The sequence below is a fragment of the Scomber scombrus genome, chromosome 4, assembly GCF_963691925.1.
Source record: "Scomber scombrus chromosome 4, fScoSco1.1, whole genome shotgun sequence".
Taxonomy (NCBI): Eukaryota; Metazoa; Chordata; class Actinopteri; order Scombriformes; family Scombridae; genus Scomber; species Scomber scombrus.
Window position 1 is genome coordinate 6,431,500 of NC_084973.1, and position 18,126 is coordinate 6,449,625.

General features: G+C 45.1%; 1 protein-coding gene across 2 annotated transcripts in view; it reads right to left on the reverse strand.

Annotated features, from left to right (window-relative positions):
* The window catches only part of tet3 (tet methylcytosine dioxygenase 3), a 35,949-nt gene extending 17,823 nt beyond the window's left edge, over positions 1-18,126 (reverse strand). Inside the window, exons 1-2 of one of the 2 annotated variants that reach the window (XM_062417096.1) lie at positions 17,902-18,126; positions 4-2,944 (exon numbers count right to left, since the gene is read on the reverse strand). In XM_062417096.1, the coding sequence (XP_062273080.1) occupies positions 4-2,896 (2,893 nt within the window). In that variant the 5' untranslated portion in view covers positions 2,897-2,944; positions 17,902-18,126. Of the gene's footprint in view, positions 1-3; positions 2,945-7,588; positions 8,009-17,901 lie in introns of those variants that run through there. The other variant, XM_062417094.1, reaches the window with a different exon arrangement.

Below are 18,126 nucleotides of genomic sequence, written 5' to 3' on the forward strand. Positions count from 1 at the left end.
TACCCACACAGGTGCATGTGGGGAATTCTGCCTGTAGATCCTTTGAAGGAGTATCCAGTAAGTTCTTGGTAGGGGTGTCCAGGTAGCGCAGAGGAGATTCTAGGAAGCCTCTGAGAGATGGCGATGAGGGCAAACTGTCCTTAGTGGGCGTGTCCTCCTCAGAATAGCACGTGGTGGAAAGTACAGTTACGTCTCCCGAGGCTTCGATCTTCATGCGTTTAGGCAGCGGGGAACATGGCATGCTAAAGGTATCCTCTAATGCATGGGGTTGATGCTGCTTGTTCATAATGGCCTCCTGAAACACAGGACCATGGGGAGGTCCCTCCTCCATAGGGATTTCTGTGGATGCCTGGTTCGAAGTTGCTTCAGTTTGAGTCCCTGACTCATCTTTGTTCTTTTCCATCTCCTGATCGTCTGGATGAGTTGTGGAGCTGGCTTGAGTGGCAAGAATTGAGGGAGCAGACTGGGAGGTGGATGTTGATGTGGGACTGAGGTCCTGAGGACTGGTCTGGGACTGATTCCTCAGATGAGGGGCTGTTGCAGTCTCTTCTATGGGCTGACTGGCAGGTACATCTGCGACTGAGTCCCCAAATTCAGCCTCAAACTGGCGGATCAGTTCTTCATACTTCGGGTCTATGCTGACCAGACTCTGTAATTGTGAGGTGCTGGATGGAGATGTGGAGGTCAGAGGTGCGGTGGTGCTGGTGTTACTGGAGGCCAGGCTGCCCACTTCCTCTGGCTTAGCATGGGCTACAGTGGCCACAGGTGGGGGCAGAGGGCCCATGAGGGCTGGAGTGTCTTCTGACAAAGCAGAAACAGTGGAAGAGGGAGTCATTGAGGAATTGGAAATGGATACCTGAGATTGGGCTGGGGCAGGGTGGCCTGCAACAGTAGCCTGAGTGGAGTTACTGTGGAGGGGCAGGGGGGGAAGAGAACTTATTTGCAGGCCGGTCAGGGCCGGGGCTCTTTCCATCGTGAGGACTGGTGTTTTTTGTACGGAGATCTGAGTTTGAGGCAGGAAGGTTGGCATGGAGGCTTTCTGCTTGGTCTTCTTGATGATTATCTGTTTGGGTTTGGGCAGGGGAGGGCCTGTAAGCATCCCACTCATAGCTTTTATGACAGGAGATCCTTGATTTTTTTTCTTCTTGGGTTCCTTGGGCTCCTGTTTGATGGCTAGATGTGGCAAACCTTCTACCTCTGTCTGTGGCCACCATTTTTTCAAGTTTTGGCAAGCCATATGTACACCTGGGCCTGGTGCTCCAAAGCCAGAGGAGTGGTTAGAGAAGAGGTTTCTCTTGTAGTGAAGGTGCTGTTGCAGAGCTGCCTGAGTGGAGTGGCTGATGGATGCTTGGCCAGGGGACAGGGGAGTGCCGGGGTAGTGCTGACCCTGCTGCTGACCATTAGCCATGCCATAATGACCCATGGAGGCAGTGTGATGGTAGTGCTCACCAGAGTCTGGCTCTCGCTTTATCCTGGCCAATGCCGGGTCGTCCTGGACCTGGATACCCCCATTCTGGTTCAAGCTTAGCTGCTGTCTGACTGGAAGCTTGAAAGGAGCACTGCTGAACTTGCCACTGTTGTCACCAAGCAGCTGTTTAAGCTCTGACATGGGGTCTGAACTACTGTAAGGTGCAGCAGCATAGTGAGACTGGGGCTCAGACTTTATACACATCCATGGGTTGCCTGCCTGCCTGCCTGAGCCTTGCTGCCACTGCTGGAGGTTAGGGTTGAAGCTTGGAGATTTTCCCTGACCTGGAAAGGGAGAGGTAGAGGAAGGGAGTGGGGCAGCATGGGGAGGCTGGCCCTGTGACTGGGGCCTGTGGTGCTCACAGGGCACTGGAGCCTGTTGGCTGGTGTGTAGTCCTGGAGGGACGGATTGAGAGCGTGAAGAGGATGAGTAAGTGCCAGGAGAGGACGGGATCAAGCTAGTGCCATTTGGGGGCTGAGATGGGAGGTTCTGGGTATGTTGGTGGTGATGGAGGTTATTATTATAGGGGGCTTGACCTGGAGAGCCAACAGCTTGCGGACCAGTACCAGATAATTGGGTCAGGGCTTCTATGGCGATGGCTGTCTGAAGACTGATGTTCTTTTCCTTGGCTATGGAGAGCACCTGGGGAGAGCAGGGAATCGGGGGTTTGGGGCAGGGCACTTTGTCTGAGTGAGGGCCTTGATTTCCTTGCTGCTGCTGGGGGTATGAAGTAGACAGGCGATGTCCACCATTCATCTGGGGATAGGACTGAGGGTGATGCTGCAAATGGGGTTGTTGGTGGTGAGGCTGTGAATGTGGGGGAAAATCAGCCATTTTGCAGGTACCTTGATCATCACCGGCTGCCAACTTAATCTTCTTCTCTAACCACTCAAGGTAGTCTGGACAGTCAGGCCCATCACAGTTGCAGTTAGGGGGCTTATGTCCATGTTTGGCTTGGCTCAGTGCTGTCTGTAGGGAGTTCAGGTCTTCTGGAGGTTGGCAGCTTCCCTCAGGAGCCCCTGCAGAGGGTCTGGCGTGAGACCCCTCAGCACCCATATCCCGGATGAAGTTCTCATACAGCTGGGCTGTGTTAGGCTGCACAAGCAGGCAGGAGGAGGAAGAAGAAGGAGGCAAGGAGCCAGCAATAGCAGAAAAAGCCACCAGATTGTGGGCATCCTCCATGTCTGCATGGTGGACAGGTTCACCAGGGGTTGTACTACTGCTGGTGTTCCAACATGGTTGCCGTTGTTGGGTGTCACTGACCTTGCCATGTCCTGTCACCCAGCACTGCCTTGGAGGCGCACTGCCTGCTCTCTGCTGCTCTGTTTCCATAGATGCCTCATCATCATTAGGGTAGCGACTCACCCCATTGGCCAGTTCCAGGCTCAGTGCGCCTTCCTTGAGGCGGTCATGTGACCCAATTTCCATCTGGCCTCCACTTCTGGGGCCATCCACTGAAGTGACTTTGCAAACAGTCTGAAAGACAAACATGGAGCAAAGTTAGGTGGGGGTTTAAGAAGTCAATAAATCCAGGTCTGAAATAAAAATATATTTTACACTTTACATTGGGAATGATCATTGAGTAATCCCCCAGTGTTGCCTAAATTATTTAATATACAATACATTGATAAAATAACTTAGTATTTTTCATTTGCATACCAAGAATAATTTGACAGACAGATAAATTACAGGCATCAAAGTTGTATCATATTCCATTCCCCCTTTTCCCAGCTCTTCCAGTCCAGGATTTACCTCCCACTTCTCACATATACAGCATATACAGTACAGTGCTGCAGGGTAAGGTCAGTAGGGCTAAGGAAAACAGAATTAACTATTGCTTCAGTGAAGTGATTTCACAACAGGCAAGTGTCTTGTCAGGCAAGTCACAGGTCAAGTCATGTGACATAGATTCATTGCTGTTTATAAATGGACACTCTGCTCCAGATCAGTTGGGCTATGCAAAAAAGGCAGTGGGAGTTAAAACATGTTACTATAGTTTCGAGAGACTCTGTGTGGGGCAAAGGTGGAGCATTACATCAACATCAAGGAGTAAAGCAAAACTAAATACTACACAAAATGACTGAGGTCCAAAAACAACTTTATTTTCATCATTAAAAAAACTACATAACTATGTTTTAACTACAGAAGAAGTATTAACTAATCCAAACATTTAGATATTTTAGAAATGTTCATTAGAAATAGAAAAATACTGCATCTAAATATACCATGCGTATGCTTATAATGCAAAGTCTGAACTGCTTTCATCTTTCACCAACCATTGAGTTATAATGCTCCTCATGTTGTTGTTGTAGTTGCTACTGTTGTAACTTTAATTAAAAGCTTCCATTGAAAGATTTTTTCAGATGTTCACAAAGGGCTTTCATGTTACATTCATGTTATTTGGAACCAAAGTGTTCTCCAGTGTTGAAAACAATTTCACCAGCAAACTGCAGCTAAATTCAATGTCTGAGAGGTTACAATGCAAAACAATCACTGGACACAACACCATAATAGCACACCTAAAATGACCATATCATCTAGTCCAATATAGCTATTCACAGTATCTGTGAAGATAATCTGCAATAGACAACAACTAAAGTGTAGAGAAACTAATACTAGAGGAGTAAAGGAGAGTCCGTGAATTGGTGTTTGAACAGTACAGTTGTTCAGTCAGGACACTCATATTGAGGGTTTCACTGTTTATTGAAACAACACGCATTTCATTTGATGTTCTGGAGCAAAAACCCTCAGCGGAACCTGAGATAAACAATTTTGATGAACATGAACACATATTTAAAACACTCAAAATCAACTTACAACTAAATGCTAATATAGGAGTAGTCTAAGGAGGTGAAGGGAGTTTAAATGCTAAAAAACAGGCAACACTATAGCAGTGAGGATGGAAGCTAAGAATTGGTTTATGAAGAAAGTAGGATGAACAAATGACTAGAGATGTTATAGACATATATGTTCCTAGGGTAAATAGAAAACTTCTGTACCTGCCTAAGAAACCATAACTCTCCACAAACCCCCAAGTATTCAAATGTAGCTTGACTTACATTGCCTTTTATCAGCAGTTAAAATACCTCAATCTGACTGAACTTCTGGAAATATTTTACAAAAGTAAATATATACCATCACAAGGCACCATATGGGTGCCTACATGAGTAGTGGAGACTTTCAGGGTTTGCAGGTTCATAAAACTGATGATAGACACAGTGCAAGCTGCAGTTTAAAGGCAGATCGTGGACAAAGATCTATTGACATTTGTAAAATGTAAGATTTGACAGCACAGGACTCCAGCAATGGCAATGTGTCTTCCAGTTGTTTTTTTTATTTGAATAACTTTGCACATGGCATGTGATGAGCACAGCAGCCCCTGTGTGGGGGAATCTTATCCTTCTTTAACTTATACATTATGAAAACGTATTTAACAGGGAGAAATAGAATGACAATAAACTTCTCTTTATTTTTGGCAAAAAGGTCTCAAGAGTTTTGGATCCTGTTGTTTATAAAGTATATCTGTATTGTACAGAGGCCTCTTTCAATATATTTTTTTTTGGGGTTACCACTTCTGTAAGGATCCTGGAAAACAAACTCTTGTCATCTTCTCAAATCAAGACAAAATATATGCAACAACCAGCAGCTCTCAATATGTGACATAGACCAAACTTTCTGCTGTCTCCCTTTGCTTGAAAAGTGAAAAGGTAACTGCATTTGTATTTTAGATGGACTGTTTTCACAGATGGTCATTTTTAAACTACTGAATTGTTTGCTACCACCCAGAACATCAGAAAACATCACATTTTAAAGCATTTTATAAATATGCTGGCTAAGAGTCAGAAATAAATGAGGAAATTGCTTCTTTTGAACATCTTTTAAATACTAGACACTTCCTTATCAGTCATTTCCGTGGGTCTAAAGAGAGAAATTTGGTAACCCTAATCAGGAGTTGATATCTCACTTCCTCCCTAAGTCAAAATTGGGACAGTTACCACACGCTGAAAACTGCAAGCACATCACCTGATCTCGTGTCAAATTACATTCTCAAAGCATTCAGTGTTTTTTGGTCTTCTTGAAACACCAGTTCCACAGCAATCGTGTAAACAAGGTGAGGACAGTTCAAAAGTTATTTGCTATATTTGACTCAGTGACTACTAATCTGAATGATCTTGGTAAAGCCAGGTATGGTTCTCCAATCAAACTTAATCCTAAAATATTACTTCAAAGAGTATTCAGTCTAGGTTAGCTGCTCATGGATTATAATTGAATGAGTCTAGAGTGGAAAAGCAAACAAAGATAATCCAAGGGCAGCCTAAGAAATCATTGACAGAGTTCATGTTGTGGCTGAACACTGTATTCCAACACAACCACCACTAGCCCTTGTGAGTAGAAAACAATGGCACACTCACCATAAAATACACTTTTAGTGGTAGTACTTTGATAGAAGTCAATGCACTGTATTAAAGACTGTTTTCTCTGTGTGTTTACTAGAAACAGACAGGACACCGACAAAAAAACAAGCACCTACTGTATACTGTACAGTAACAAACTGCAGAAGATAACACAATGCATTAACATGCTGATTGCAAGTACAATACAAAAAAGTACACTAAATGCATTACAACAGCTGCTGTCAGACAGAATGATGGAAATATTAATCATTCTTTACACATGCACAAAAACTAACCTCAAGCCAGACGCTGGTCTCACACCCCAACACAACATTCAGATAGATGTGAACCACTCACTACTCTTATCATCTCCAGCCAAATAAAAAAGAGAAGATGGCTCCTGTTTGTAGATCTATCAGTGTGTGACAGTGGAAGTGAGCCTGGCATCCAGCTTCCCCATCATTTGAATATTATTGAAATGAGCATTTGAAGTGGCTAATTACTGGACAGGCAGTGTGCTCGGGTCTTTTGAATCCACCTTCTGCGCCGGGTGTCTGGTGGGGGTCCCGGGGGAGAGGAGGGGGTGGGGGGGTATTGGTGAGAGATGATGTGGGGTTGGAGGGGAGGAGGTGGAGGCAGTGAACAGCCGGCATCCAATACGTGAGAGGCCCCATGTCTGCACTATCAGTGGCATCAGACGGGAAAGAGGAAGGAGGGGGGTTGAGGGGGGGGGGGGGGGGGGGACTGTGCACGGCAGTTATGAGAACTGCAGTGTGTTGAAACAGAATGACTGCAACACTGCCCAACCTAACACCCACAATCACAGACAGTCACACGGACACTCTCTTTTCCTCTTTTTTTCTTATTATCAAAGTTACACATGCAAAACACTAAAAGTCACGTGGGTTTAAAGCGCAACCAGCTCAACACAGAACAGATGGACTTTACTCCACTTTGCTGGTGCGGCATAAACCAAATACTGCACCACACACAAAATGACAGTTCTTTAAATCCTCACACACATAATCTAGCTAAGCTTTGATGCACCATTATTGACTTTTTTGTCAGTCTAAATGCTGGTCCATGATGGAAATACTGTACTGTGCACATACCTGCAGCCGCTTTTTGCCTATCCAAATGCCTCGCACTGCGCAGGCCACGTGCTTTAAAAAACATTTACACCATGACAGACCCCTACTCTTTTTTATCAGAAAGCAATCTCTTTCTTCTCTTATTGTGTCACTCCATTTCACACACAAAAATGCACACACAGTAGTACAAACTTGACACACGGCAATAAGTGCATCCAATAACATCAACATGCTTAACAGGTTCAGATGTTGCGGAACCTGGTAGACCGGTCACTTTAGTCTGGGAGCCCTTTAAACAATGTTAGCCTTTAGAGCTCTGTAGCAGAGCAATGCAAGTGCTGTTTAAGACTGACACTGCAAAAAAAAAAAAAGAACCCAGCTAGAGGCAGGAGACAAAGCCTGTAAAGATAATAATAGTGGTGGTGCTGAGGGGGTTAAGTTCAGCTTGTGAGTAGACAGCTGAACCTAAATCCCAGATACACAACACCCCCCTCACCCCCCACCATCCTCCTTCTTGTCCTCCTCCTTCTTCCCCCACCCCTTCCTTTGCTGCCGTGCCGAGCAGGAACATGAAGCAGAGACCGTAACAATATGAAGCCGGCTGAGAGAGCCCGAGGACCACGACGCATACTTACGTGGTCCTAGATGTCCAGACAGAGCTGCCGGTCGGAGAGCAGAAAGCAGAAGAGGAGACAGAGAGGAGCATGAGAATTGCTTGCCGGCAGAGCAGCCCACAAGCTATCCGGCCTCGTTGGGTTGTATTCCTTTTTATTTGTTCCAGCCTGTGCAGCGCACAGACAGAGCGAGTAGCGAAATACACATACATGCATTCACGCACGCACACACAGCCAGCCGCAGACACACAGCACACCTCCCCCCAGCGTAGCACACGCGTTACTCATTCTCTTGCCTCTTCTTATGGCCGACGCTTTCTGTTCTCTCCTTTTTCCTTTCTTATTATCTCTGTCTGCTCCTCCCTTCCCTTTTTCAATATCCTCTTTCTTTCTCTCGGCTACACACATGCAGTCGGCTTCTCTTCGCAGCCCCCACCTTCCCCTCTCTCGCTCTCTCTGTCTCTCTCTCTCTCTCTCTCCCTCCCTCTCTCCATTCCCCTCCCTCTCGCGCAGCCTCTCCCTCCATCTCCTCTCCTCTCTCTCTTCAGTGTGTGCAGAGCGAGAGGCCATTATCTGAGCCACAGCAGGCACGTACGATGGAATGGAGGAGTGTGCAGTGAGCAGAAACAGAGAGAGCTGTGGGGGATAGTCACTTGAAGCGGCAGCCTAGGAAACAGCACAGTGCAGCAGAGCTCTTACCAATGAGAAAACCTCTCTGTCTATATCCACGCCCTTCAACACTACTTGCTCTACTGCATTAGATGATGTTACATATAAGGTTATTTGTTTTGTTTATCCACCAAAAAATCCAGTACTGGCAATTTTGGCTATGACAGCGCTTCTCTGATTGCGAGCGCAGAGGCGACCAGAGACTGCCAAGCGAATACACAATCTCACCTAACAACGACATCAACAGGAAAAGGAGCGAGGAAGAGCGACGTTAAGTTGCTTGTTTATGCCTTCCGCAACCGTCGCCTGGTTTTCCTTACAGAGATCTCTTTCCATGTTTGAGTGTCTAGTTTCGACTCTGCCCTGGGCCAAAGGAGAGACGACCAATGACCGTTCTTCCATTTCCATTTTTTCCTCATCCACATTCACATCGGTTGGCCATTCCTCCCTTTAGACAAAAAGGTTCAGTCTTACACCTGTGGCTGATAATAGGTCCTATAGCGAGGCTTTATGCACAAGACAGAAAAAGATTGGTGGAAGAAGAGGTTGCTGGCTAGCTGGCTTTCTTGCTGACCCTTCCTTCAACATCCAAAGGATACAGACAAGGTGGGAGGTTTCTGACTGAGGGAAAATGAGGGTCACTTGATATACAATCATCCATCCAACAGTCTTTGATGTCTACTCATTCACCTACAAGGGGGAAGAGTTTGGAAGAACGATGGCAATGTGATTATGTTAGAGGTATAACACCAAGACAACTACGCTGGGCGATGGAGAGAGGGAACGATGGACGACACTTCGACATCGGCAAGCAAGAGGAGCAGGATGATGAGAAAGGGAAGGAGGAAGACACTTAGAGGAGGGAAGATACAAATAGGGAAGCCTGCGGAGAAAACAGTTAAGAGCAAGACCGAGTCGCTCAGTTATTCTAGTAACTGATTCTATAACGGGAGGAGAGACGATGGAGAAGAGGAAGGAGAAGAAAGAGAATCGGCAGGTTGTTGCCAAACGAAAGCAGCGACCACGAGTAATCAACCCGTTGTAGTTAGCTGTGGATGCAACACTTCGCCTTCCATCCTCTCCTGTCCACCAGCCTAAGATAACGTCCCCATGTCGTTCTCTCCTCACCATTGTACTGCCTTGGCGTCACTGTCATTATCATCGTCAACGTTGTCATGATTGCAGGATGTTTCCTCCCGCCTGCTTGCTGGCCGGCCGGCCTTGTGGAGTCTCTTCTCTTCTCTCCAACATTGCTGGAGTTTTGGAGCAGATTTAACCAAGAGGAGGAGGAAGAGGGGGGGGGGAAACATGGCCGTCTCCCCCATGCAGATCGCTGTCAGCTCCTGCGTAGTATTATTCTCTTATATTACGGAGCATGTGCCGATTACACTGCGCTATGGCTGGATTAACTTCAGTAGCCTTTCCCTGCTTCTCTTACTTAAGCATTCTCTGTTTCTCTTCATCTCTCTTGATCTCTCTCATTTTCTCTGGTTTTCTCAATCTGCTTCTGTCTCCCTCTCTCGATTTGTCTCTCTGTTTTGTTGCCTGAGCCTTTTCTCCTTCTAGCATAGCTTATTGCATTACCGTTCCACCACTTTCTGACGCACCCGCTCTCTGGCCCTGTAAATTGTACACTGTCTGTCTCTTTGTTGCCACACATATTCGTATATACACACACACACACACAGATGAGCGTCAATCCCAAAGAGAAACACAGCGCAGCCTAAGCTGTCTAAGAGAAGGAGAGGAGAAGTAGAGCATTTTGTCATGTGACCAGGGAGTGCCAATGAGTGAGAGAGAGAGCAGTGAGCAAGAGAGGCAGGAAACACATGTGGCGATGACGTAGCTGCACCGTCATCGTCATCACCACACCGTCATCATCAGTGTCTCCCACCAGGACGCTCGCCTCCACCACTGGGTGGTTACCTGTGTCATCTTACACATGCCCACTCTGTATATTACTATCACAAACACCACACACCAACGGGCACTTGAAAACATGCTCTTTCATTCACCCGAATGACTTGTTCTTACTCACTCCCCCGGCTGCGGTGACACAGCATTTCTAGCTCGAGTCTTGGCTTAACCCCTGAATCACATGCTCTCAGCGCACAGTTCCTCCTTTTTAAAGAAGGACTTTTTTCTGTTCTTAAACGCTGTGCCCTGGTTTACTGGAGAAGTCAAACCTTTCATTAGAAACAATTCTGAACACTGGCTAAACAACACGTGTCAAAATAAATCATTTTTCAAAGCTAACTTGGCAATTAGTCTAAAAGAGAACTCAGCAGACCAGCAGTCAACTACCTCAAACATCAACAGTGCTAGAAATGAATGACATCACGTGGCCAGAAAAACTTTCACTTTTAAAAAATCAAGAAATGAGAACAGAAACACAAACTGAACTTGTGTGCTACAGCATATACCAACTCACTCGCAAAAGCTGTAAAAACACGACTTCTGAGTTTGTGAGCAGCCACGTACAGAGTTGAGTAAGACAAAGAAGTGCGATTTGAGTCAAACGTCAACACGGGAAAGGGAACCCCCTACGATAGCAAATTCAGCTCTTTCCAACACACGATGTACGTTCTAAACAGCAATCTGTATGTATCATTTTTATGACTCGATTTACTGTATGTAGGAAGATAAAACTTAATTACAGTAAGACTACTCTTAATTCCAACTCGTGGTCTTGGATGACTAAAAACCAGCAACATAAAGCAGGTTTCATTTCGCATAAAAAGAAAACACTGTTCGGTTGTTCCGGTGCTTGCCAGAGTCATAATTTAATTAATCAAATTAATATGGATCATTGACAGAAAAGGCTGATCATTGACAGCTGTCCTGAAATCACCTCCTGAACACAATGGGTTACTTCTAGATAACACAACAATGAGACCGATTACAGTACAGCTGGAAGGCATGCAGTGTGTACTCTTGTCCTAGTTAACTTCTAATTCAACCGAGTTCACTTCTCCTGACACTGATACCTCAGGAAACACAAGCATCTCATCTTTTTCAGTGAAAATGAAATGGAAAAGATGAACAAGTATGCTGCAACACTTACGGTAAACCTGCTGTAACCCGGCATTGAGAGAGAGGAAGGATCAACAGAGGCTCCAGTTCTCACATCGATCTCTTCATCTCACAATCTAGTCAAATAATCATCCAAATGAGCTGTTTCACGCCCTCGTCTCTCTCGTCCGCTCTCTCTCTCTCCATTTCTCTCACTTCTTTTACGAATAGTTCAGTGTTTCTCAGCAGCTCAGAGGAAAGGTCTTGGTTGTAGGAGGGGATGACTGAAAACAAAAGTTCATTCTCAGCAGAGTGTGTTCGGTTGGCTTGCATATGAGTAAGCCTGAGTCATCTTTGTCTTTTCTCCTCAACAAAGTCCTGACACACATTGGTAGTGGGAGGTCTATGTGTATGACATACACAAAATCCAATGAAGAACAAATTGTCCTGTTTCATGGGTTTGGTGGGTAAACAAGGGTTTCTAAGAAATGATATGATTTCATTACCTGTTATCAATGGCAGGATGTGCCATGTTGATTAAAAAAATACACATTTGGTCTCTTTTTTTCTTACAAAGCTTGGCAGCCTTTAAACAACTCATATGACCGTGAGCATCACAGGCATGACATGAGGGTCCTTTCCCCTCCTCCCACCCCTTCCTGTCAGCTGACTCCCCCTTCCTCCACCGCTGCTCCCGTCTACCTCCGTATACCCCCACCCCAACCCACATTGCCCTGCAGTCTAATGGCATCAAGGTCATCTGATCTGACACAGTATGACTCGTTCTCCTTCCCCCTCTCCCTTTCTTTTTTTTGCTCTTTTTGTCTCTGTCTTTCACTAACTTTCTCCATTCCTGCATCTGTTTCTCATCACGTGCACACAGAGGCAGAGAGACACAGTTAAACACACTAAAAGCTTTCTGCAAATGCACACAAGGCAACAAATTATGCCAAATGACCCCCCCCATCTGCATGCACGTGAGCACATGCACACACAGAAACATGCACAGAAACACACACACAGACAGAAACACACACACACACACAGACGCACACATACTAGTATGTGTACAGTATTGGATTGTTCACTGAGGGTCACTGGGTTTATTGGTGGGCGGGACAAGAGGCTGCAGAGTAGCACTGAGCACATCATATTTAACAGAGTAGAAGCAACACAGACTGTTTCCGCCTGGTTGAACAAAAGACAATTCTTACTGAAATCTCTTATTATTACTCTTTATTATGACTTAATAATCTTTGCCTGGTTTGGTCCTGTGTTTTGTTTTGGAAAACACTCATTTTATGCAAAGGATTTTGATGTTGTTGAAATGACTGTACAGGGTGTAAAAGAAAAGTAGTTTCCTCTGTAAGCATGTGTAACCATATGCAGAGTGTATATGTGTCTATGTCTAAAGTGTCCCTGTCCATAATGAGCGACACACTGTTTACATGTTGTTCATATTTAAAGCATCACCTTGTTATGCTATCCTTCCATCTGTCTATTTGACTATATATATATAGATATTTGTTTTTCTCTCTTTGTCTTTGTGTTCATTTCTATTAGCCCCCACCTCTGACCTGCTCCCGCACAACACAGTGTTAGGTTCAGGGTGTGTTTGGGTGTGGATCGTAGTACTGAAAGTAGTGTATTCACTCTGAGTCATACCTCCTGACATTCGGCACGTGCAAGTCAGCACGAATAGCCCAGCTGGGGAAGGCCTAACCCCCCTACCCCTCCTCACCGCTCCTCACAAAGAGAAAGGGAGGAGTGGCTTGAGAGGGAGGAGGGAAAAAATGGAAAGGTGGTGGTGAGTGGGGGAGCTGTTGGGCAGGGTGGAGCTGCTAAAAAATAACGACGAGAGGAGGAGGAGGGTTCTGTTTTTTTTAAGAGGAAGCTCTTTGTGCTTGAGGTTTGGGATGTGAAAAGGAATGTAATCAATATACAGGATATGTTAGAAGATTCTGGGTTTGAGACAAAGAGAGTAGACAACAGACTGAAGGGAAATTGATGAAGAACAAGTGAGTTACAAATGTGTCCAAAACAATGAAAGAACACAGTGTACTACTACCTGCCAGGCTAATGTGTGCCAAAGTCATGAAAAATAGCTGAGCAGCCACATCTGATAGGACAATGATGTAATCATTAACAGCATGTAGTCATTGGAGCAGTTTTTGTCAGGTGAAAGACATTTTGACCTGAGTGATTAGGGGATTAATTTTGGGGACAGTATTTAGGGGTTGAATCAGAAAGTGCTCAGTGAAAAGCAGATAGAGAGAAAGCAAGAGAAACCTTCCTCAGCCCTGCAGAGTGGCTGGTTGCCATCCTTGTCTCTCTCAGGACTTGGGCTAAGATTAGCTTCCCATATGTTCAAGTCAGGCGTAGCCTGGCTTAAAGGGCCAGTACTCTGCTGTGGCAACACAGTGAAACCTTCAAGCCATGTAGCACTTTACATACACTAAATGATCCAATTTCACAATCAAGGTCAATTCAAAAGGGTGGTTTATTTAAGATGAGAGCTAGATCATGTTTGGTCCTTTAAATATGAAGTTTGAATAAAGGGTGCCATTAATTTTTTATTTCAGAATAAAATCATTCTTATCTTTTGGAAGCAGCCTCCACTGAATGCAGATGAAAATGCTTCTGTTGTTTCAGTAATCAATATTTCTATGTGCATGTTTCAGTGGTGTGTGATGAAAAGTCCAACAGCTGTGGCGCTGTGTTACATAAAACCTGGCTGCAGCGTATGGCAGCAGTGGGATTCAGGATTGTATAAACTGCATGCCCGGTGGGAGCAGCAGAGCAGCCGCCAGAGAGGTGAGAGTTAAAGAGCTCGAGCAACAGACAACAGTGCAACAGCAACAGCTCCTCCCCCTTCTCTTTCCATTCATTTTTTATTAACTGCGGCACCAGGCGGCTGACAACCTCCCTCCAACATCAAACACAGATACCACCGACGATGCCAACGAGCCACCAACCACAACTCATGTCACGCAGAGTACTGATCCAGCCCAGGGGTGCAGGTCTATGTCCAGCCATGTTCACTGGTACAATACATGCAAGACTATCAGCAGTGTGGCAGGTCAGACAATACAGAGATGAGCGTCTGCTAATCACCATTAATCAGAAGTGAAACATGAAACACTGCAGAGGTTAGCATGTCCATATACATGAATGATTTCATGTAAGTGAAGGAATTGTTGGTGATTTTATACATTAAAAAGCCATGTGGAATCCATGATGATTTATTTATGTGATGTTTTCAAGTCTTTGGGGTGTCATTGATAAAAATGTGTTTTAGAGTCTAAAACCTTGAAGAAGTGACAGCTTCAAGATAAGATAATACTGATGTCAAAAACAGTGGTGTTAATGGTTTTAATTAAGATTGGCAAATAAATGTAGCTATAATATAATAAACTTAATCCAGATTATTACAGGAGGATAAGAATTAGACATGTTTTCAGACTTGCTCATCATCAAAAAAACATTTGAGTCAAGACGAAAGCAACACTCAGATAAAGCAAGAACTGGGTAATGTGACGTGAAGATCAAAAGGAAGATTTGTGAGAAATAGGATTTGATCTTTAGAATCAAAATACTGACTCACATTTGAAATTAACCATAGGTTAATGCGTGTCATGGCACATGAGTAACAGAGCCACAGTTCTTTACTGACTGAGTGGAAACCTCACAGAGCAGTAAATACATCGAAAGCCAACGCTGAATGGAAGAGGTGATGTCAAACCCTCCACTTCCGAAGTCTGTACAATGCACCGAACCATTCACTGAACCAATACGCGAGGATACACACATGTGGTGCCGGCTAGCTGGTCACGTGACTAACCTTGGCCGGACATGAGCTAAATTTAAAGCAATGATGTCATTAGACATTCAGTGTTGCCACGGAAACTAGGTCAGTGTTAACCCTTTGCGAGCAGGGCTGGGGATTCCACGCGAGACTAAACATATGATTAACAAGCATTCCATCTGCTGTCATGCACTTAGTAGTTTGAGTGTTTCTACTCTGCTTTTGAGTTTTTTTCTCACCAGTCAACTATGTGAACTTCATCTGATGTATGAAGAGGAAATCCTGTGTAGGGGCGTGGAAAAAAAAAAATCACACGAGTGCACTTTTGTCTGTCTTGTAACCTGTTGTGGTAACCTCTTAATTCAGCTCGACTTCCTGAACAGCAAAGAAAGCAACCAACCTGTCTGCTGTAAAAATGAAATAAACCCAGTGAGAGCTGACATGCTTTTAACCATGTCTATCATCACACCATGTTTTTAAGGTTGAGGCTGTTGTGTGGGTCCTAAAGATATTTAATGATGGTGTGTAACCAGTTATTTGAATTGTCATACTGAAAATTAGAGCCCTCAGCTTGGGTGTAAACAGTGTTTTTAGTCTTTGTGTAACCAGGGAAATGTTTGGCATGAAACAGATCTAAACACTGTACCAAGGACAAGCCCAGCAACCATGACCCTCTACAAACAGGAGCTCAGGAAAGCAACAAAGGCAAACACAAACTTGTTAAACAGCACATAGCTCTTCCCACAAATGGACAGACCTGCAAACCAGATGGTGGTATATACCTTGTAGATAAAGAGACCATCTACATATGGAGAGAGATTAGAGCAGGCTTAGAGGCAAGCTAATATGTCAGTAGAACTGCACTAAATCCATTCAGGACATTTGAAACTGGCTGACTAACCTATGTTTCATATGACTGTATTGACACAGGTGAAAGTATCTTCCAGCACAAATGTCCTCTATTCAGATCTCGTTGCTTCCACATGCCTGGGTTTACATGACTGACATGTTTCATTGTGCGTCCGATGGCACTCAAATCACAGCTTTCTTTCTCCTTCTCGGAGGAGACATCCCAAGATTCTCAGACAACAGCCTGTTTGGTGCTTATTAAATCCTTTCTGTATGAAGCCTCGCCACTCAAACTTCCTTTCCACATAAACACACAAGCGTGCCCCGACTTGGCAAGCTGCGGCACAGCAGCTCTCAGCGGCTACACGCCACAGGTTACTACGCCCGACAATCAAACACGTACGCATGCGTGGCCCACTAACTTTTACTCCCTTTACCTCATTTGACTCCAGAACCTAGGAGAAGAAGGACGGCCCCCTGACTCCGGAGCCAGCGCGTTACAGTTCCTCCTCCCTCCTCCTCCTCCTCCTCTCTCCAGTCTCTTGTATCTACACATGCCTGGCTCTGGCACCAATCAGCGGGCAGCGTGGGACGCTTTAAACTGAGGATGCCACCACTTCATCACTAAGGCGCTCTGCTCACCACGGCTTGGAGATAAAGGCGAAAGTAGCCGATCTAATGTAGTCAAGCTTCAGAGCGGGGCAACTCGGATGGGGAGACAGATGCTTAAATACGTCTAATACATCCTTATTCCGGCCCGCGATCATATCGGGGTTAATATAATGAGCTCATGTGTTCGCCGGCGAGAGCAACAAATAGCCAAATGACAGTCTAGCGACGCTGAAGTGACAATCGCAGCAATTTCTGTACCATAGTAAGACATTATTAGACCGATCCACATAAATACATACACATATGTTTGCAAGATTGTAAAAAAAATGCACATGCACACCACATTTACACCTTTTCAGAGCCTTACTGCACTGATGAACCAACAGCTGATATCAAAGCAACATGGACAGTGATTACATGTTATTCGCATAACAGCATGAAATACAGACCCAATATCCCCTCTTACCTTAGCTGCCAGTTCAGTGTTCCCCAAGCAGCTTCGACTGTTGTCTTCAAAATATTCCACCTTTACAGCCATTCAACAGAACAAGAGAGGAGAGAGGGGAGGGAGGGAGGGAAGGGAAGGGGGGGATTTAGAAGGAGACAGAGAGAGATGGGAGGGGGGAGAGAATAACAATCAATAGAATAATGCGACAAGGGCCAGTTCACAAAGACTCGATCATTAAAGACAGTGGGACCACAGGGCACAACATGTATACCTATTCTACACACACTCTCATTATCGTCACTGTCATCCACAGCAAGCATCAAAAAACAGAAAAAAAAGAAGAAAGGCAGCCCTTGCGCACAAATCTCTTTTCTTTGATTTGTGCTCTAACAGTGAGCCGGCACTTCCCTCTACTGCTGGGGCAGAGAATGAGAGACAGCAAAGCGAGGATTCAATTTCAATTATAGAATTATGTAATGTCTGTATCTCGACCTAGCGCAGCCTTCCCAATGCATGCATTAGACAAGTCCTCCATAACCCAGTTTTTTTTTTTTTTTAAAGGGAAAACTGGCAATACAACACATGCATAAGTCAAGGTGGGTTAGCTGAGAGTTAAATGAAACAGATGGAAGAATAGTGAGAAAAAAAGGGTTCATTAAAGCAAAGAAGGCTGATTATTGTAAAATAAAAACAACAGCATCTTCTCATTTGGCAGAGCATGCCCCCCCCTTGTCTACATGGTCCTGGCTGTCTAAATGTTAAATTATGTATTTTGTCTCGAGCTGTTCCCCAGTCCCGCCAACCTCATCTCCCCCCCGCCCCCGCTTACCACCACCCCACCCCCCCCCCCCCCCCCCCCCCCCCCCACCCCCCCACTCCACCACCCACCCACCTATCAATCCTAAAATAAGTCTGGACTCTTTAGTGATGAATATTTACCCTTCAAGCCTCTGAGCTGCCTTGGTTTGTACTCCTCCTTCCGCTGGCCGTATCCCCATCAGAAGACTCCGGCTCCCTCTTGTCTTCACCTCTATCCCTCTATCCCTTTCTTCTCTCTCTCTCTCTCTTTCTATCTCTCCACTCTTCTTTCTCGGTCTCTCTCTCTCTCACTCGCTCTCTCTCTCTCGTCTGTGTTCCAACAGCCCATTCAGGAAGCCATCTTGT